General features: G+C 32.6%; 1 protein-coding gene across 1 annotated transcript; it reads right to left on the bottom strand.

Annotated features, from left to right (window-relative positions):
* Positions 1 to 4,536: 4,536 nt before the first annotated feature.
* On the bottom strand, positions 4,537 to 5,136 carry LOC114755990 (uncharacterized). Its single transcript, XM_028944899.1, has one exon. It carries the CDS (start codon positions 5,134 to 5,136, stop codon positions 4,537 to 4,539), a length of 600 nt encoding a protein of 199 aa, XP_028800732.1.
* Positions 5,137 to 23,400: the final 18,264 nt, after the last annotated feature.

Raw genomic sequence — 23,400 nt, 5'->3', positions numbered from 1 at the left:
ATACACACAGTATAAAAATAAATGATATTGGGTATGTTGACATAACTTCCTCTTCCACATTTTGTCTTATTTAATTTAACAAAAACTAGAAGATTATCAAATTTCCCTCTTCCACATTGGTAACATTAAAAACTGTGGTATGATAAATACGTAATTTGAATTCTTCAAATTCTATCTAATAATTCTCTTCATCAGCCATATTGAATAAAATCCTATCCAAAAAAAATCATGACTGTCCTTTGGACATATTCCAGATTATCAAACACTGAATGATATTCTATTTTATATTCAAGGTTTAATAGCACGTTTAGCTGGCCCTTTTGAAAAATAAAGTTAGTCTCATAACTTGAATAAAAAAAAATCTCAAATTAATTTAAAGTGAAATTATATACAAATTAAACGATAACAAATGACAATATATTGATCTTAATATATTGATCTAATAACAATATATTGATCTAATAAATTGTTAAGGAACTAAAAACGTGCAGAATTATTTAGGAGTTTTTGAAATAAGAAAAAGAGAAAATATCCAACTAGAGATTACTATAGAGAGGGAAAGGTAATACAAGAATAGTTTAGTCCTAAACCCTAATATAAATTCGAAACTAAATGTCACCCAGATCTAGAAAATAGAAGTATGTCAAGAAAATATTTCGACTTGCAAACCAACCAATTAAGAATTTATTTTTATTCAGTATATACTTTGTACCAGTTAAAATAATTTTTTTAAATTTGGATTATCCACAGGAAGATTTATTGCTTATCACTTAGTGATGGGGAAGTTTGAGGGGAAAACAACAAGTGCAAAAATCTTTAAATTAACAATGTCATGAAGGTTAGATAGACATCAGTTGGCCACATTTATTATCATGTAGGTTACGGGTAAACTTTGCTAGACAAATATCCAAGAATCTATGCACATAGCAAAAAAAAAAAGCTACGAAATTAAGAATAACAAAAGAATAGAGACAAACTCAAGAGTTGACAAGAAGAACGAAGTGTAGAGGGAGGGAGGGAGGACCGAGTGAGCACAAATTCAGTCACCGGAGAGAGACGGTGGTGTCAACTGCTACTGCCGAGGTGGGTCTGGCAGGTTTAAGGGTAAAATGTTGAGGGAAGAAAGCAGGATTGAGGGTGAATGAGTTTGAAGGGCCTATTGAGTTTGAAGGTTTGGAGCAGACGACTTTTAGGGGACTATGGAATATGGAATTCTACGAAGAAAAAATTGTAGCCTTGGCTTCTTTATACTTCTATGCCATCTTCTTTTTCTGCAACTCTCTACTTTGTTTCCATTCTCTTGTTATTTCTTCCATGCCATCTCCTTTTTACTGCAGCTCTTTGTTTTGTTTCCATTCCATGCCATCTCCTTTTTACTGCAGCTCTTTGTTTTGTTTCCATTCTCTTGTTATTTCTTCTGTGTCATCTCTTTTTTCTGCAGGCTCAGCTTCTCTCCTCTACTACCATAAACAGTAGAGGAAGCAATGTGCAATGGCTCTAAAATCCTAAGCCCTGAATTAAAGAAAAGGGGGAAGCCAATCTCGTCTTTGATGCGGTGATTGTTAGATGTATATTGGGGATATTTTCATCTTAAAAAACTTATTTGTAAATAAACAAATATTCCTGTTTAACCTAATTCTCTGCTAAAAAAGCCATAATAAACTAAGTAATGAATCCCATTAAATAATTTTTTTAACAATAGTTAGATCAAATTTTTTATATTCATTAGTATTTAAAAATATTTAATTATAATTATAAAGACATAAAACAAAAAAAAACATATAATCATATATGATTGTAAAATTTGACACATAGATATAAGAAATTTGATCTACATTTTCTCCATTTTTTAAAAAAGTATATATCTTCAATTCCTAAGTAATTCCTATGATAATAAAATAATATTTAACTAAATTAGTCAAAATTAATTGTTACACATATGAAATCAGATTTATCAAAACTATAGAAATTACGTTAACATAAAAGTCCAAAAAAAAAATGGAAGTTGAAAGATATTAATAAGTTAGGTCAATAAAATATGAGATATTATGATTTATTAAAAGATAATTATATTTATTAATTTCATATTTTCATTGAGAATTTCAGTAACTACCCAAATCCTTAATATAAAAACTAAATAACTAATTTGTGAATTAGTTACTAAGTTAATTAATAAATAGATATTGTCTGTTTTAACATACATTATTAATTATGTATATCTGAATTACCTCTTGATAGTAATTTCATATAAGGATTATTTGAAGGCAAAATGAATAAATATTGAAGACAAAGTAAATTGAGATATTATGTTTAGGACCAAATTAAATTTTCAACTAGCTCTTATATTAATAATTAGAGGTGATATATTTTTAAAAGCTTTTTACTAAATAGGGTTCACTACTTGATTCAGAACTTGCGTCTTAGAGCCGCAACACATCATTCCTTCGGCGTTTCCACAAAATATTCCAAACGTATTGCTGTTTATCAGTGGCAGAGGGGCAGCCGAGGGTAATGTCAGCGGAGGGAGAGTCCTGTCTTTTCTATCTATATATTGTTGGATTTGTCTCCTACTAAAGAAGGCTTTCCACTAATTATTAAACAAGGATTTGTCAACCTTTAATTTTGTTTCAAGTTGTCCCTATCTGGATTTTGTTTGATTTTTCTTGACACTATAGATACATTGTTGGATTTGTTCATAAAACCACAATTTAGGGTCTTTTATAATCTTTCCATATTTTAAATAAAATTTTACATTTTTACATCTTGCTCTTTGTCTAGACTGTGCAGATTAAATGATTAATCATATTTTGCTCGAATGGTTTGTGGAGGAAGAGTCCTGTCTTTTCTGATCCATTCGATATGTGCAATTTCTTTTTATGGCCTTTTTCATTCTTTCTTTCTTTTTAATCACTGGATTATGCGTGTTCCCATCATTTCTTATTCTTCCCTTGTCTTTCTCCCCTTCCAGGCACTCTCTAGTTATGCAATACTTTTCCTACCAACTTCTTTTGTCATTGGATCAGCAAGCCTTTTTTAATTAGGCCTGCCCATCAAGCTGGTGTCTGCGTTCCTAAGTTCAACTCATTTTTAAATAGCTGTTGGTTTGTTATGGCTTTGCCCAACTCATTTTTAAATAGGCCAAAATGTTAGGCTGCGAGTATGTGTCCAACAGCCAACTTGCCCAATTTTAAATGGGCCAAAATTGGTTAATGGGCAAGCAAGGCTAGGCTGAGTGTTTAAATGGGCCAAAAACGATTTTGTATAAGAACGGACAAAAAATCATATATTTTTACCTAAATAAGAACTAAGCAGAAAAGGTTTATTAAAGTGTAAAAACCCATATTTTAGTACCCCGTCAATGTTGCGAACAAGGGTTATAAGAACTGAACAAAAAACTATATTTATCAAGAGCAAGTTCAAGATTAAAGGGGTATTTGAAAAAAACCAAACTATGATTTGGAAAATAGCTTCTGGGAGAAAAATGATTTTTGAGAATAAATTTTGAAAGAATAAATTTTCTGAAAAAAGTGATTCTGTTTGGATAGTTGTTGTCAGAAGTGCTTTTTTATATATGAAAAAATTACTAAAAAGGACATAAGTTTAAATGATATTTATTTCATAATATATGTTTTATTTGAAGTATTATATATGTTAATAATATATATTTTTCCAACATAATAAATGAGACATAAATAATGTAAATAATAAATAATTATTGTGTATATATATTTATAAAATAATTAAATATACGTTTTAGGAAAGTGATTTTATTTTGCTAATGAACAAATATTATTATAATCAGATCCTTAAATGAAAACTATGGCATAAATGCATGGTTATGGCACGTACAACACTAGGAGTGAGCAAAACCGAATCGTAACCGAAAACCGAACCGAACCGAATTCAATTTCGGTTTTTCGGTTCGGTTATTTCAGTTTTCGGTTATATATTCGGTTTTTATTTTTTAAACAATTCGGTTTCGGTGTTCGGTTCGGTTAGTAGAAAAAAATTTCGGTTATAACCGAATAACCGAAATAAATATATCATATAGTTATATTTAATAAATATTATCATAATAAATATATATATGTGGGTATATATGAACTTTTTAAATATATTTATATTCAATAAATATGGTTGTAATTGTGTTTTATTATTATTTTTAATTTAAAATCATTTTTCATATTTATATATTGTTAATCGGTTAACCGAACCGAAATTTTCGGTTAATTCGGTTTCGGTTAGTTCGGTTATTCAGTTTCGGTTCGGTTTTTAAATTTTACTATATTCGGTTATTCGGTTAGTTCGGTTATTACCGATAACCGAACCGAAAAACCGAATACTCACCCCTATACAACACTGATCAGATAAACTCCTCACAAATATTTAAAACTACGTTAACTTGTCTCACAATACTGGGAAAACAGGTGGCGAACAATTGATGACCAAGTCCAGAATGGCTTCCCAATCATCTTACCATCATCACGGAGATCTTCCATAGAATTTTACAGTTATAACCTGTTGGTCTGAAAGCTTCTACGGCCAACATGATATTGTGTCCCCCTTTCCCAAGCTTTGCACTTTGTTTTCACTCTCATTTGCGACGTCAACGGTGGGGCTGGTAGAGGATGAAGCTGGAAGTAAACTTTGATTGATTTGCCTAAAGGCATGACATTTGGAGTTGGTAGGGACGTCGTACGGGAAGCTCAACGTGGATGGTGGCGACTCAAGGTTGTCAGTGGCGAGCACAATGGCATTCATGCTATGCATTCTGTGGGTGTTCTCTATTGAGGGCTTCAACATGGAAGACCAAGAATTTTGCCATACTTTGAGCACGTCGAGGCAGGCAGGTAGTGATGGCCGAGGTGTGACATTGTTGACGACGAGCCGAGTCAATGAAGGCTGGGAAGAGGAGTAGGGGGAGTCGAGCTGGTTCTGGAGTTGCAGCTCCAAATATTCGTTTACTTGCCGGGCTTCAACTGCGTCGTTGACGGTGTCGTTTATGGGCTTAAGGGTGGTAGGGTTGATACCTATTCTGATGAGCCTCTTCTTTGGCAAGTGATGTGCTATCACCGACCATCTGTACATGCAGAATGGGAGAAGAGGCTTTCGTGCTTTTTCACTATTGGGAGCCATTTGACAGGAGTAATTATTACTCCCATGACCATTTTTCATTCTTCAGAAGCGACCCCCTATGCTTATTCTCAAACCATGGTTTGCTTTGGCCAAAACCAAGGTTTTGCCGTAAACTATGGTTTTTAAAAAAAGTGGGTGTTTGGCAATCAGCCTCCTCAAACTATGGTTTGGGGCCCTGAAACACTTTTGGAGCAATTGCCAAACACTCCCTAAGCGTTTTAGTTTAAAATGGGGTTGGCTAGGTTTGGGTGGGCAACAATCTCTCAAGCTAAGTTGTACCTATTTCTACCTACACAAGCGTGATTTCTTGTATAAGAACTTATAGAAAACCATATTTTTAAATGGGACCTATTGTGTTGATGGGTAGGCTTATATATATGAGTTACCCATATTTGAACAAGCAAGGACAAGTTTAAGATTGAGTATTTATGCTAGGGGTGTTCAAACTGTCTCGTCCCAATCGGATGGGACAAAAAAATTTCCGAGACTGGACAAAAGACTGAGCAGGACAGATGCAAGACGAGGTTGTCCTGTCCTGGGATATATAATTTTAAAAAAAATTTTACAATATGACAGATATGCCCTAAATTTATTTTTCTAACATCATTCAGCCATTCCAGATTCTCCCTGCCTCTCACAATTCTCTAGACTGTCGATCACTGAGACTGAGCTCATTCTCACCAACTCGTTACCTCATGACTTCTCCCTGCAGCGAGCTGTAGCAGGTCCAAATCTTGACTCCCAGCAGTGCTCAATCGTCGTCGTTCACAAATTTAGTGGACTCCTGAGTTAATCTCCCCGCCTCACACGTTCGCTTGTATGTCTCCCCATGCCGTCATGAGAAGCTTAATCCTTCTTACGGCTTCGCTAGTACGCTTGTGCTTTAGCTAAAATTGGCGTAGGGTGGTAGCTAGGGCTGCACATGGGCAGGGCTGGGCAGGGCAAGCCCCTTGCCCGATGCCCAGCCCGAAAGATGAACGCAGCCCGTTGCCCGGCCCTGCCCAGTAGAAGCCCTAATCATTTTGGGCAGGGCAAGGGCGGGCTGGGCAGGGCGGGCTTTTCTGCCCAGCGTAATGACACAATGCCCTATGTCATATGTAAAAAAAAAAAAATCAATTATCATGTTTTGAGACAAATGAGAGGAAAAAAATTATCACGAATGAGTCTATCACTCATATATATATATATAAGGCCTATGTAGTCTTATTCTTTAGCTTTTGATTTCTTATGGGAGGTAAAAAAAATATATTTAATAATTAGAATATTTAATAATTAAGCTAAATCAGTATTTCAATTTCTTAGTTTATCCATATAGTTGGTGGATTCTTATAATCATGTGAAAGCACAAAATTTGAAAGGTGGTTTTATTTTTTTTTTTTGTTTTAAAAAATTGGATGTAAGAGAAAAAGAAGAACATTTGACTTGGAGTAATTTAGCATATTGAATCTTATATTTTGATATTTAGCTCTTTTATATAATTATAATTTTTATGTTCCTTTCATTTTTTCTAATTTTACCTATTTTTTTTAGCTAAAATAAAAGAGATAATTGCTTGAAATAATATTATCTTATATATATAATTATATATTTTTTCGGGCAGGGCCAAATGGGCAGGGCAGCATACCCTGCCCGCGGCCCTGCCCTGCCCGTGAATCAGCCCGGCCCGAAGATGCCCATTTTTGCTTGGGCAGCTTTTTACTGGATTGGGCTGGGCATTTTTCTTGCGGGCTCGGGCAGGCTTATTGGGCATGCGGGCCTCATGCACACCCCTAGTGGTAGCTTCCAGGAACTGTCATTGAACATGTTTCAAAAAAAAAGAAAGAATGGACCATATTAGGAAATTTATGTTAAATGAAGAAATATCATCGCACAGAATTTTTATAGATGGACTGCTTACGCTTTTTAGTTTTTCCAGAGGCTTGTTATGCAGAAAAGTGGGCTAATTTGTTACAAATTAAAAGTATTGTCGATTAAATCAAAGGCCCAAATTTTAAAATAATCATAGTTTTTGATTCACTTCTGTTAGGCCAAAAAAAAGAAGGAAAAAAAAAGAAATTTTAATTAATGACAAGCTCAATAAAAAATAGAAGGCCCAAAACAAAGGGGCAAAAAAAAAAGAGGGACGGGATGGATACGGGACAAAAGTCCTGTCCCGTCCTTGTTCACCTGGACAGGACCAGGACGGGCCTATCCTGGTCCCATCCTGTCCTATGAACACCCCTAATTTACGTCAAAATGGGTTGGCTAGGTTTGGATGGGCAACAATCCTCTCAAGCTCAATTGTATCTACTACACAAGCAAGATTTTTCATATAAGATACAAAAAACCATACTTTTTAACCACAACAGGTTGGGTAACATGAGGTCCCTCTCATATTATGCGTATCTATTTCGCATGTTGCTTATGCAATAAAAGGAAAAAGGACAACAACATGGTAGTTGGTTTATTACAAAATCTCCAACCAGTTGGTTTATATATCAGTTGATGTTTCAATCCTATTTTCCTTTTCCCTCTAAAGGACACCTAAAAATCTCTCTTACTACACACCCCATCAACAAAATCGATAAAAATTACGAACATAATAGAAAACAATGTATAGAACTAGTTTCCCTCCAACATAAAACACGGGTGTCTTTTCTCAATAGAAAAAGACACATAAAGTTTTTATATACTAAGCATATTTTCTTTTCAATGAAAAATCAAATTCATGAAAGAAACGGCAATAATATAGTATATGAGGGGAAAAATCTGTTTGCGAGATGTATAGTGCCACTTTATTATATATGCCTTGTGCCATGAAATAGTATCACAGACTTCTTCCGCACACAAAAAGCTCTAGATAAATAGCAGCAAAAGCTCTCAGCCTTTTTCCACATAGCAAAGAAAGCATGGCAAGCTCTCTCAAGCATCCTCAAGCTCTAAAAGACAATTCACAGAACCAGTTCCCAATTACATCCTCAAGCTCTAAGAAAACAATCATATTGACATCGTTACAAGCCAACAATAGAAATGAAACTAAGAAGTTAATCCTCTAAGACAAAATTAAACCGAGACAGACAATAACCCATAAAATGAAAATATATTTTGAGAACCTATTGGGATAAGAGCTGGCAAGAGAAGCACAGAAGAAGAAAGAGAAACGTACGTGACTTGTTCGGAGATTCTTCTCTATGTCTGGATTCCTTCCTCTCTTTGCACTTTTCAACCTCCCTCTGCCTCTCTGCTCTCTCTTTTAGTTCCTTATTCTATCATTCTGATGGTAACAAGCAATTTGATGTTCCTTACAGGTCTTGATATCAAATATTTCACATGATAAACATATTTTCTTTTGAACGAAAATCAAACTCTATTTGCAAGATGGATAATTCTCACCTACTCCTATAAGCTATCATTTTCGAGATGGATCCACATTCCCTAAATGGACTTGCTCCCACTTTTAGCCTTTGTGCCTGAAATTATAATGTCATAAAATTAATGAACCATCGCAGATTTCAGCACAGAGGCTTAATCCTTTAAGACTAAAAAACCCAAAGCCGAAGAAACAAACTGAGATGGACAATGACCCAGAAAATGAGGATATAAAATTCGAACTATATTTTCTGAGAAACTATTGGATATGACCAAGCAACCCAGTAAGGAATTGATTTTGCACGCAAAAAGCACAAAAGAAGAAAAAGAAACGTACGTGACTCACACTTCATAGCTTCTGCTCTATATGTCTCTTGTCTTTGAGCTCTTCAATTTCCCCTTACCATCAATCTGACAGTAACAAGCAATTTGATGTCCCTTTGTTTAGGCTATTTATGACAGAGAAAAATGAGCAAATGGAGATTGAAAACATGCCTTTCGGATTTCTATTTCAAATGAACTTCCTCACTGTAACGACCAGAAAAGAGAAGGCAGTATACGAGTTTCCTTGGTTTACAGAGCTTTCTTTTAATGGAACGAGGCATAATCCGAACTCGAAATCGAGAGAAGGCTCAACGTTGTTTTCTATTTCAGGGCTTTTGTACGTTAGAATTACACAACTGGGAGATTTTAAAAGCAATGTTTCTACACTCATAAGCGATGGGCACTTGGAAATTTTTTAGTACAAATTTACCCTAAAATTTTAAAATCGTATTAATGTTATCTATACATTAAACAACTAATGTTAATAGTTAAAATAATGACATTAATCTCTCATATACTTTAACTTTCAGGATAAATTTGTACTTTAACTTTAAATTATTATTCCCTCTGTTTCTTTTATAGGAAACAATTTCTTTTATTGTGTTTGTCCCTATATACAAGAAACAAATTTCCTTTGTCTAAAATGTCTAGTATTTTCACTTTTACCTCCATTAAATATATGCTACTTATTATCTCTCCACAATAAATTTCACACATAATCTCCCATGTACCCTCCTTACAAAAAAGGTATAATTGAAAAAGTATTATATATCTTATACATTTATTACTTTTAACTAAATTTAACTACTATTTTAAGCTGCTTAATTTTGATAGTTGTTACTTATAACAATGAACTTATGGAGTATTAGAATAATTGCATGTATGATTAGAAAATCATTTTCGTGTTAAAAATGAAACTTAAAATGAAATTTAAAACAGTCTCGCGTTAGTTTCGAATACCGTTGGTCCCCAAGATTGTTTACGATTGAGTTTTCTTTTTTTTCTTTTCTTTTTTTTAAAATTTATAAGCTAATCTTTTCTTTTTAGAAAGGGAAAATTTTGACTTAATTAATGGTTGCAACTTGCAAATATATAAGTCTTTTTCTTTTCTATTCACTTGATCCAAAATATGAGTCTAATTTAATAACATCTATATAGCATTTAATACTTTCCCCATATTTTGCCCTTATATAAAATTAAAACCTCTTATAGTAGTTAGAAATTTTTTGTGAATTATTTAATGTAGCGTTGACTTTCATATAGTAGTTGGAAATTTTTTAAATTGTTTAACATATTCAACAATATAACTTTATTTTAGCCCACAATCGCATCACTTTCTTTTTAAAAATTAGATAACTAATTTGTTAAAAAATAAATTTAAAAATGTTTGTTACTCTTAACTGGATTCTTAATTCGTTGTAATTTAATTATTTGTTTCCTTGGATTTCAGTCACTGCTGATTTTTTTATTTTAAAATTTTTATATTTAATTATCTCCTTACAACTTACAGCTCACAAGTAAGGGCCTGTTTGGATTACCGTTGCCAATGGTAAAAAGCACAAGGGAAAGCGCGAAACTGAGGTTTGTAATTTATTGTAACTCAGAAGATTGTTTGGGTGGGGCTTCTTTTCTAACTGACTTATAGAAAAAAGTAACTTTTCTAACTGACTTATCCAACGCAATCTGGATCAACTTTTCTAACTGACTTATAGGAAAATCATGCAAAACTTACGATCTAATTAGTTATGTGATTCCATTTACTTTAATTAGAGATCAAATAAATTTTAATTTATATTCATGTTTGTCCATTATGTATATTTAATTAATTATCTATATAATGTATTTTCAAATTTTTCTTCGTAACAAATATTTTTATTCTATAATTTCACAAATAAACTATTTATATTTTATCATAATAATTTTATGTGTTTTTTAAACTATTATCACATTAAAAATATAAAATTTCAAAAATTACTCCATACCCTTTTCAGTCATTTTATAACTAAACTAAGTTTTCTATAATCATCCAAACAACTTTTAACTTTTTCAACTGACTTTTTAAAAGCACCCATCCAAACATAAATTTCATTGCACTAACTGACTTTTACTTTAACTTCAGTTACAAAAGTTAGTTGGGTTATAAGTCAATTTTGCCCAACGCCAATCCAAATATACCCTAACTAATGAGTATTGGACCATTGGTGCATTAGATTCTAAAAATATTCCACTTAAATTTAGGCAAGTAGCCGTTGGGGTGTATGCCTATGAAAGTGACGCACGTGGCATTGGGTCATCAACGTTTTTTGAACTGAACAGAACTTAAAATTGCAGGTAGCCGTTGGCAATTTCAATGCCCGGAGCAGAGCTTTGCAGCGAAGGAACATTGCCCCAAATCCTCCAATCTCGCAATTCTATCGCTCTTCACTGCGTCTCCTCGTTTATTGTCTCCGAGTTCGGATCACGCCTCGTTCCATTGCAAGAAAGCTCTGCAACCCAAGGAGTCTCCTTCATCGCCTTCTTTTGGGTCATTACCGTGAGGAAAGTTCATTTGAAATAGATATCTGAAAGGTACGTTTTCAATTTCAATTTGCTCGTTTTGCTCTGTTATAAAACAAAGGGACATCAAATTGCTTGTTACCATGTAAGGGTGGTAGTATGAGGAACAGAGAAATTGAAGAGGGCACAGAGAGGAGTAATTGCAAAGTGCTCGTCACGTACGTTTCTCTGTCTTCTTTTGTGCGTCTTTCGTGCTCTTATCCGACAGTGCTAAATGATTATTATACGCTTTACTGGGTTGCTTGGTGCTAGTCAATAGTTTCTCAGAATATAGTTCACATTATATATCTTCGTTGTCTATCTCGGTTTGTTGCTTCAGCGGGAATTTCGTTGGGTTGTTTATTTATTTAGTCATATAGGATTAAGATTCACCATTGAAGAAGCTGCTTAGTTTCATTTCTAATTGTTCTTGGCATTGGACAATCATCAACTGCTTGTAATGATATTATTATTGTAGGAATCTCTCCTTTTGGCCCTTGTGCTTGGTAGTTAGATCTGTTCTGTGCTTCTTGCGTGATCTTATCCTGGTGACAGTTGTTCTCTGAAAAGCCATCTAGTGCTCAATGAATATAAAATGGATTTGTCTTGCAAGTTAGCTTTGTGATGGTTCATTGATTTTCATGGCAATATAATTTCAGGCACATGGCATAAAGTGGGATCATCACGAAAGGGAAGAAGGTTTACGGAGCAGGTGAGTGATCTAAGCTGCTAGACTAGAATGTTTGTTTTCTTTTTTTCTGTTGTGGGTGATTCACATATATAAAGAATTCCCATTTGGGCTAACCTATCTATGGTTTAGGAAAGAAAGTAGAGAATGTATCCTTACCACACTTTGCCTGGCAACACTTTATGGTCCAAACCTTTTGACTCATAAAAAAAATGAGAAATGGGTTGGTTTGTACCCTGAACTTACTCTCTCTAATCTAGGACACCTTTGACCTTTGAGACTTATTATGACGAGGCAGCTTCTTAGTGTGACAGATTGAGAGAGACAACATGTATGTGTGTGAATGATAATTAAACCATAGAAATCCTGGACTTGGCACTAGGGTGAGGAAAATCAAATCTTCTTCTTAAGTATGAGAGATTGAGCGGCACTAGGGTGAGGAAAATCAAATCTTCTTCTTAGTATGAGAGATTGAGAGAGACAACGAATATGCAAAGGCTAAAGGCGAAGCAGAAGGTGAAGGAAGAGAGGCACAAATTCGATAGTGAAGGAAGTTGGTGGTAAAGATGAGAGATAGGGTTACAATGGGGGTAGTGAGGCAAAGGTGCAGTCTCGTACTTACATAGCTTAGGCATTTTGGCTTTTATATTATTGTAGGTTAATTTCAAACTATAATTTTGGAAGAATGACAAAAATTGCTCGCAATTAAAAAAAAAGATTGACAAACTTTGACTCATAAAAATGAGAAATGGGTTGGTTTGGTACCCTAACCTATATAAGGTTCAGGAGGAAAGTAAGGAATTTTCCCTTGCGTGTCAACCAGAACCTAGAATCCAGGACACCTTTGACCTTTGAAGTCACTTATGACTTTCGAAACCCCAGTCATGATTCTTGGCACTGGTATCCTTGCTTCTTAGTGTGACAGATTGAGAATTAAACCTTAGAAATCCTTAGAAATCCTGGACTTAACTTTAGGCACTAGTGTGAGGGGGAAAATCAAAGCTTTTTCTTAGTATGACAGATTGAGAGGCAACATATATGCAGAAGTTAAAGGCGAAGCAGAAGGTGAACGAAGAGAGGCACAAATTTGGTAGTGGAGGAAGTTCGTAAAGAGATGAGAGGTAGTGCTACAATCTCGCAAAATGAGGGTAGTGAGTGAGGCAAAGGCGCAGTCTCTCGTCTTTCATACTCACAGGTGCATTTGGATTTTATATTATGATAGGTTAATTTCAAATTATAATTTTAGAGGAATGACAAAAATTGCTGGCAATAAAAAAAGAAGATTTGACAGAACTTAATAAATTTAGGTGGGATAAAATAAAGAGACTTAGTTAAAAACAAATAAAGTTGTTTAAAGTTTTTTTTAAAAATTTTTTATTATGATTACTTATTATGAAAATTTTGTTTGGAAAAATATATAAATTTAGTCCAATTCTCTGAATTTTAAGAGAGTTTTAAATAGTGGGTGGCATGTGAGCCCACACACGTCCAGTGACCTGCATCTCGTTTCTTTTGACTTCTTTTGTCCTTGAGTGCTGCAACACTAAGATGATAGCAAATTTAGGGTTTGATGAATCTAAATTAATTAATAATTATCATGGTATTTATTGATTTTCTTTTTTCTTTTTTGCACTAATGATATTAGAGATAGATAGGTGTAGATTTGGCTAAATATTTGAAGCAACTAAAGTTAGAGTTTAGTTGAAAAATTTATGGGATATGATAATGGGGTTATTAGATTCAAATTTTTATCAGGTAGTTAGATTTATTTGGAATTATATTGAAAATTGACAACTTAATTTTGAGGGCTATGTTAAATTATGAATATTTGTTTTTATTTTAAGTGTTTTTTTTTAACAACACACACATTTTTATTAATGAAAAGAAACAAGTGGCAAAGCTAACAAGGACAAATACACAAATTATCCAGTGCTTACACTGTCGGTAGAATTGCTATTTTATTATTTAATTCTTTTTTCCTATATATTTAAGTTTTTTAAATTGAGCGTTTTTTAATAAATTGAGGATATTGTTATTATTAATTAATAAATAATAAATTCTTAATAATTTTAATTATTCCAATAAATGATGAAAATAGATATTTCAAAAATATGATTGGATTATAAAAAGTGAGTTGTGGTAGTAAACAAGTTAAAAACAGGATGTGAGTTTTTATTGTATAGTAAAACTATAACTATTTTTATTATGAATTTAAGTTTGATGAACGACATTCTAGTGGAGAAGAGCGAAGAAAGAAGGGGAAGAGAAAAGTAAAAAAGAGCTCAACACTCAATATTATACTCAATCTGGTATTATTTATAAGGCTCATTTTACATTACAAAATGGAAAGATGTGTTGAAATTTGATTTCCGTTCTCTTCTACCTTTCAGTTTACTACGACAACTCAATTTTTATTATGGCTTAACTTTAATTGGGGCTTGAATTGGATGCAGTGACATTTTGGCAAAAGAGGGAAGATGGAGAAAGAGCGAAGGGGAAGAGAAAGGTAAGAAGGAGAGAGGTAAAGGCTTAATACTCAATATAATTCATAAGGAGGTAGCTCAATACTTGTCAATATTAAGATGCGTTGAAATTTGATTTACTTATTTAATTTATAATATGAATGGCCCCGTTTATAACCTCAATTTTTTAATCGGATATGAGCTATTCAATGGGCTAAATAATCCAATATGATGGAAGGTCAACGAGCGGTCCGTGTTGAAATTTGATTTAATTTATCATTTATAATCAGATATTGATCGGATAGGATGGAAGGCAATGGAAGGTGAAATGTGTACTACAATATAAAAATATGGCCACTTATAATCTCAATTTTAATCATATGATGGAAGGTGAAAACCTTGCAAACTTGCTTGCCTCTTGAGTCTTTCTTACTAAGGCTAGAAAATGGATGCGCATCATTCGCTCATTGTGCAAACTCGACAAAATAAGATGTTCTGCTACTAAGATGTTTCAATTTGACATGTCGTCTCTTACCTGCCTGCCCATGAAGGCAACAGTGTTGCTGCCTTTTTTAGTAGGTGCTCAGATTCCTGTGAGGTGTAAATTATAATTTTAAGTATAGTCTCTAACCTTTTGATCTATTCTTCAGTTTCAAATGGATCCAGGTTACCTTCAAATTTAGGATAATCAAACTTTATCAAAATCTTCAGAGCAAGGTAATATGTGCGAGGTTGTTTTGAGAAATTGCACTGCTACTACCTTTCAATTTAGTGCCTCTAAGGTTATATCTTACTCGACCACCAGGAGCTTTATCATCAACAAGGCCATTTTCCTTTTGATGACTATTATGTTGATGTTGACGATTACTGTCTTCAATAGGAGCTTCCATCTTCATTCTCTGATCAATATTCACAATATAATCTCGTAACTCTTACAAAATATCTTAGCGAGAAGGAGCATCATGATGCAGTCTCGTAATTCTTGCCAAATAATGTTATCTTAGTGAGAAAGAGCATCTTGGCATGGAGCTAGGGTTGAGTTACTAATCTTTTGAGTGTTTCATCATTCTCCTCTCCTACGTAGGATTTTAGGTCACTTAACAACCTAATTTTTTGAACTTTTTGAAGACTTTAGTTCTGATACCAAAAATATGACACCTCACACCTAATAAAAATACTTTATTAAAAAGTTCATAAGTAAAAGCATCATAGGTCAGTCACAAACAATCCCTAACATAAATTAAACAAAATAAAACATTGAAATCTTATACTTGCTTGTTGAAGATTTAATGTGGTCCTAAACATAATATCTCAATTTACTTTGTCTTCAATATTTATTCATTTTGCCTTCAAATAATCCTTATAATATCATCTCCTCCATACCTTCAAATTCATTATTCTCTCAACCCCTCAACCTGAACCTACCCTTCAAACCCATTCTTACTTTAGCGTCTCCCCCTTAACCCTGCTTTCTTCCCTTAACGTTTCATCCTCAAACTCACCTTTGGCCCTAGTTTGCAAATAGCCAGACCCACCTCGGCAATGGCAGTTGGCACCATCGTCTCTCTCCGGTGACTGAATCTGTGCTCATCCAGTCCTCTCTCCCTCTGCGCCACTTTGTTCTTCTTATCGACTCTTGAGTTTGTCTTCATTCTTTGCTACATGTGGGTAGATTCTTGGATATTTGTCTGTCCAACAAAAAAAATATTTATTTATTTTTTTGGCATCTAGCAAAGTTTACCCGTAACCTACATGATAATAAATGTGTCCAACTGACGTCTATCTAACTTTCATGACATTGTTAATTTAAATATTTTTGCACTTGTTGTCCTCCCTTCAAACTTCCCTAATCACCAAGTGATAAGCAATAAATCTTTCTGTGGATAATCCAGATTTTAAAAAATTATTTTAACAGGTACAAAGTTTGAATAAAATAAATTCTTAACTGGTTGGTTTGTAAGTCAAAATATTTGCTTGACATGCTTCTATTTTCTAGATCTAAGTGATCTTTAGCTTCGAGTTTATGTTAGGATTAGTGATGTTCCTACACTATATAATTCTTGTCTCTTCTCTCTCTCTATTTATAGTAATCTCTAGTTGGGTCTTTGCTCTTTTTTCTTATTTCAAAAACTGTGTATGGTCTTTTTGGTTCTATGTTTTTTTAAACTCCTAAATAATTCTGCACGTCAATTATTCTTTAATAATTAGATCAATATAGATTTATTTGTTATCGAATTTGTATATAGTTTCACTTTAGATTAATTTGAGAATTTTTTTTTACAATTTATATGTAAATATTCAAGTTATGAAGCCAGCCTTGCTTTTTGAAAGGGGCCAGCTAAAACGTGCTATTAAACCTTGAATATAAAATATGTAAACATGTAAATGAAGAGAATTATAAATTCAGTGTTTGATATAATCTAGAATATGTCTAAAGAGTAATGATTTTTTTTGGTAGGATTTTATTCAACATGGCTAATGAAGAGAATTATTAGATAGAATTTGAAAAATTCAAATTACGTATTTATCATACAACAGTTTTTAATATTAGCAATGTTCATGAGGAAAATTTAATAATCTTCTAGTTTTTGTTAAATTGGATAAGAAAAATGTGGAAGAGGAATTTAAGTATCTAAAGTTATGTCGAAATATACCCAATATCATTTATTTTTATACTAATGTGTATGATTACAATTATACTTTAGACTACTTTGACAAAGAAAAAACAATCCTAGTTTTACTATGATGACAATCCCACAAGGTTACTGTTAGGTTTAATAAGGTATGCATGAACTTTTTATTATTTAAAAATTTTATGAGGGCATAGCATACATGTATGTGTGTACATGTATTATTTACTCTGGATTTTTTTTCTTTCTCTATGCAAGGATATGATTCAAGGTTTATATGATATGCACAAGTTAAGAATAATTCATGATAACCTTAGTCCATTAAACATCATTGTGGCACCAACCTCAGGTATTGATGCTGATGATGAACAAATGCAATTTTCTGAAAAAATATGCAACTTGGAGAAGTCAAAACAGCTTAGAGGTACTCATTTTCATCCAATTAATTGTATTCGTAAGTAGTTTAATAAAATTTTTGTTTTTTTTAACATTTGTATTTGAAGTTTTTCATTAATATTATTAACAGAGTTTGAAGCCAATGAAGATAGCTATTACTGGCAACATCCGGAGAGAGATTTGGGTCATACGGCTAAGGGCTAAAAGTGGATGTTTTTAATTTAGGATGCATATTCTTTTTTTACATAATGAAGAAACATCCATTTAGTTGTGCATCCATGCACAACTTAAAGGATGTCTCTGTGTTGTTGCTGCTAAATGGATGTTTCTTCATGATGTAAAAAAAGAATATGCATCCTAAATTAAAAACATCCACTTTTAGCCCTTGTATGACCCATATCTCTGCTCCGGACATTGCCAGTAATAGCTACTTTCATTGGCTTCAAACTCTCTGTTAATAATATTAATGAAAAAAACTTCATATTACTAGAATAAACAAATGTTTAAAAAAATAAAAATTTTATTAAATTACTTACTAATACAATTATTTGGATGAAGATGAGTACTTTGCATATTTTTGCAGAAAATTGCATTGGCTCATCATCCCCATCAATGTCGTAGATTGGTACCACAATGATGTTTAATCCTAAGGTTGCTATGAATTATTATCCTTAATTTGTGCATATCACATAAATCTTAAATCATATCCTTGCATAGGAAAAAAAAAGGAAAATTCAGAGTAAATAATATATATACATACATACATGTATGCCCTCATAAAATTTTTAAATAATATTTTTCATACACACCTTATTAAACCTAGCAGTAACCTTGTGGGATTGTCATCATAGTAAAACTCTTCCATATTGCTTTCTTTGACAAAGTAGTCTAAAGTATAATTGTAATACTCAAGAACCAAATATTGTTTTTTATTAATATCATACATACCAGTATAAAAATAAATGATATTGGGTATATGTTGACATAACTTTAGATATTTAACTTCCTTTTCCACATTTTGTCTTATTCAATTTAATAAAAACTAGAAGATTATCAAATTTTCCTCTATGAACATTGATAACATTAAAAACTGTGGTATGATAAATATGTATCTAATAATTCTCTTCATCAGCCATGTTGAATATGTCCTTAGACATATTCCAGATTATATCAAACACTGAATGATATTATTATACACTTGTTTATATATAGCTGGCCCTTTTGAAAATAAAGTTAGTCTCATAACTTGAATATTTACATAAATTGTAAAAAAAACTCTCAAATTAATCCAAAGTGAAATTATATACAAATTAAACGATAACAAATGAATTTATATTGATCTAATTGTTAAAGAACTAATAGACGTGCATAATTATTTAGGAGTTTGAAAAACGTAGAACCAAAAAAGGTCATACAAGTTTTTGAAATAAGAAAAAGAGAAAAGATCCAACTAGAGATTACTAATAGAGAGGGAAAAGTAAGACAAGAATAGTTTAGGAATATCACTAATCCTAACATAAATTCAAAATAAAGGTCACTTAGATCTAGAAAATATTTCGACTTACAAACCAACCAGTTAAGAATTTATTTATATTTAATATATACTTTGTACCTGTTAAAATAATTTTCTAAAATCTGGATTATTGGGGGAAGTTTGAAGGGAGGACAACAAGTGCAAGAATCTTTGAAATTAACAATGTCATGAAGGTTAGATAGACATCAGTTGGCCACATTTATTATCATGTAAGTTACGGGTAAACTTTGCTAGATGCCAAAAAGATAAATAAATAATATTTTTGGTTGGATATCCAAGAATAACAAAGAATGGAGACAAACTCAAGAGTTGACAAGAAGAATGAAGTGCAGAGGGAGGGAGGGAGGACTGGGTGAGCATAGATTCAGTCACCGAAGAGAGACGGTGGTGCCAGCTGCCATTGCCGAGGTGGGTCTGGCTGTTTGCCAACTAGGGCTAAGGGCAGGTTTGAGGGTGAAATGTTGAGGGAAGAAAGCAGGATTGAGCGTGAGATGTTAAAGGTAAGAATGAGTTTGAAGGGCAGGGTTGAGTTTGAAGGTTTAGAGCAGACGACTTTTAGGGGACTATGGGATATGGGATTCTACGAAGAAAAGATTGTAGCCTTGACTTCTTTATTACTACTTCTGTGCTTTGCCATTCTCTTCTTTTTCTGCAACTCTCTGCTTTGCCATTCTCTTGTTATTTCTTCCATGCCATCTTCTTTTTCTGTAGCTGTTTGTTTTGTTTACATTCTCTTGTTATTTCTTTTGTGCCATCTCCTTTTTCTGTTGCCCCTCTGCTACGGATAAACAGCAGAGGAAGCAATGTTGGCTCTAAAATCCCAAGCCCTGAATTAAAAGAAAAGGGGGAAGCCAATCTCGTCTTTGATGCGGTGATTGTTAGATATTGGGGATATATCATCAGCAAATTCTATTTTCATCTTAAAAAAATTATTTGTAAATAAAGAAATATTCCTGTTTAACCTAAAAAAATTCTCTACTAAAAAAGCCATATAAACTTTTAATAAATCCCATTAAATAATTTCTTTAACAATAGTTAGATCAAATTTTTTATATTCATTAGTATTTAAAAATATTTAATTATAATTATAAATCTACATTTTAACAAGAAAAAACTTATAATCATATATGATTGTAAAACTTGACATATAGATATAAGAAATTTGATCTACATTTTCTCCATTTTTTTAAAAAAAGTATATTATCTTTCAATTCCTAAGTAATTCCTATGATAATAAAATAATATTTAACTAAATTAGTCAAAATTAATGGTTACACATGAAATCAGATTTATCAAAACTATAGAAATTACGTTAACATAAAATTTCAAAAAAAAATGAAAGCTGAAAGATATTGATAAGATATTATGATTTATTAAAAGATAATTATATTTATTAATTTCATATTTTCATTGAGAATTTCAGTAACTACCCAAATCCTTAATATAAAAACTAAATAACTAATTTGTAAATATAATTAGTAACAAACTTGTTACTAAGATATTATTAAAATACATTATTAATTATTTTATATCTGAATTCTAAATTTATTAATTATTATTAATCTATTTATAAATTCTAAATTTATAAATTTCAATTTGATAATAAATAAAAATCTTCTATTAATCTTGATAGTAATTTTTTAATATGTTTAATAATATAAGGATTATTTGAAGGCAAAATGAATAAATATTGAAGACAAAGTAAATTGAGATATTATGTTTATGATCAAATTAAATCTTCAAAATCAATATTGAAGACAAAGTAAATTGAGACATTATGAGATATTAATAATTAGAAGTAATATATTTTTAAAAGCTTTTTATTAAATAGGGTTCACTACTTGATTGAGAACTTGCGTTTTAGAACCGCAACTCATCATTCCTTCCGTGTTTCACAAAATATTCCAAACGTATTGCTGTTTATCAGTGGCAGAGGGGCAGCGAAGGGTAATGTCAGCGGAGAGAAGCTGGGCCCGATTTTGCTGACACTATATATTGTTGGATTTGTCTCCTACTAAAGAAGACGAAACTAATTATTAAACAAGGATTATGTCAACCTTTAATTTTGTTTCAAGTTGTCCCTATCTAGATTTTGTTTGATTTTGCTTGACACTATAGATACATTGTTGGATTTGTTCATAAAACCACAATGTAGGGCCCATTTCAGGGTTTAGGGTCTTTTATAATCTTTCCATATTTTAAATAAAATTTTACATTTTTATATCTTGCTTTTTGTCTAGACTGTGCAGATTAATCATATTTTGCTCGAATGGTTTGTGGAGGGAGAGTCCTATCTTTTCTGATCCATTCGATATGTGCAATTTCTTTTCTATCTGCAGGCAATTTCTACTTGACTTCGTGCGAGTTAATTTATGGCTTTTTTCATTCTTTCTTTGTTTCTTTTAATCATTGGATTATGCGTGTTCCCATCATTTCTTATTCTTCCCTTATCTTTCTCCCCTTCTAGGCACTCTCTAGTTATGCAATACTTTTCCTACCAACTTCTTTTGTCATTGGATCAACATCAGCTATCAAGCCTTTTTCGATTAGGCCTGCCCATCAAGCTGGTGTCTGAGTTCCTAAGTTCAACTGTTGACGAGTTTATTATGGCTTTACCTAGCTCATTTTTAAATAGGCCAAAATGTTAGGCTACGAGTATGTGTCCAACAGGCAGCATCTTGCCCAATTTTAAATGGGCCAAAATTGGTTAATGGGCAAGCTTATGAAAACAAGCAAGAGTTGAGTGTTTAAATGGGCCAAAAATGGTTTTGTATAAGAACTGATAAAAAATCATATCTTTTTACCTAAATAAGAACTAAGCAGAAAAGGAAAGCGCAAAAACCCATATTTTAGTTCCTGTTAGTGTTGCGAACAAGGGTAATAAGAACTGACAAAAAACCATATTTATCCCTGAAATGTCCTACCTTTAACCCCTCAGAGTACACATTCGTAAGCGTTTATGGTTCAAGTAGATCATGACATGAGCCCGTGGATTTAAAATTTCAACATAATTACTTGGGTTACTATTCACTGTTTAAGTTCCAACTTACAGCGCAACTTCAAAAATTTATAACTAATTCCATAAAAATCGTATTGAGGTGTTCTAAAATTTTACGGAAATCTCCTTCAATTCTCTTTAAGGAAAAAATATCAAAATCCTTGTCCAATTCGTACAGTTTAATCAATAAATATTACTGTTTATTTTGTAAAATCTGGAACTTCCAGATTCTGTGCCTCAATTTTGGAAATTCGTATCTCCTTGTGTACACATCCAATTGAGGTGATCTACCTCTCATTGTAAAGCTTGGGATGTGTACTATGAGTCTGTCAAATCTCGTGACTTAGCTCATTTTAAAACTGGAGCTACAAACTCACTGCTCCAGGACCTACATTTTATCCCTTAACATCTCTTTACTTTAATTCTTTTTATTTTTTTGGCATATATAACATGGACTTACTCTTTCCCATTCATGCTCATACAATTCATGCCATAAATATTATAATTAATTATTGGCATCATAGGCATCCATAACATAATTACATAATAGAAGAATTACACATTGAATATTAATATCATTCATTAATATGAACAATTCTCCACTTTCTTCTCCTTGCTTCTCATGCCATTATTGCTCATTGATGATTGACCTAAATGGTTGGTTAGGGAGGGGGTGAGATTCGGAGAAATCTCAGTAGCAAACAATACCATATTAATCATGCTAGATGGATGCTAATGCACTACACGAACTTGTTTATTCTCTTGTTACTTAGTGACATATTAGCATGCTCAAAGCTAACTTCTTGATTCATGACCATGAAGACATAATCTACTCATCATATAGCAATTACAGCTACTAAAACATATCACAATAACATTCAATAACATGTACAACGGCAACACATAAGCATACAACATCAAGCAATGACAATAGGTAAGTTCACTACCTTACACCTCAAGCTTTCCTCTTACGTTTCCTTCGACTCCCTTGACTTTCCAACCATGTAGGCATTCGGTTAACATCACCAAACATCCTTTTGGATGTTCCAAAGGTCATAAAAATAGTCATAATGTTCATAAATCTATTAGGCCTAAGAGACTATATAATGTTCATGACTAGCTCTCTTGAACCTCAACCCTTTCTCTTGCTTTTAGGGTTTTCTTTCTAGTTTTTCTAACATAAATCTCATCATTTTCTATCCTTAAGATCCATTTCTTGTCAATTAGGATCACTTTAAATGGCCTTAGATTCAAGAAAATCAAATCTGAACATTTTGCTTTGCGGGGGTACTGTTCACGCAGAAATTCCATAATTTTTACTCAACTTTGAAAATTCATAATTAATTCTA

Source organism: Neltuma alba, unplaced genomic scaffold, assembly GCF_004799145.2.
Source record: "Neltuma alba isolate B1F8T4 unplaced genomic scaffold, ASM479914v2 tig00010367_pilon, whole genome shotgun sequence".
NCBI lineage: Eukaryota > Viridiplantae > Streptophyta > Magnoliopsida > Fabales > Fabaceae > Neltuma > Neltuma alba.
The sequence above is the reverse complement of the archived record's forward strand: the minus strand, read 5'-3'. Positions and strand labels throughout refer to the sequence as shown.

Coding starts and splice junctions, on each gene's coding strand:
- LOC114755990 (XM_028944899.1), bottom strand. CDS start 5,136: ATGGCTCCCAATAGTGAAAAAGCACGAAAGCCTCTTCTCCCATTCTGC.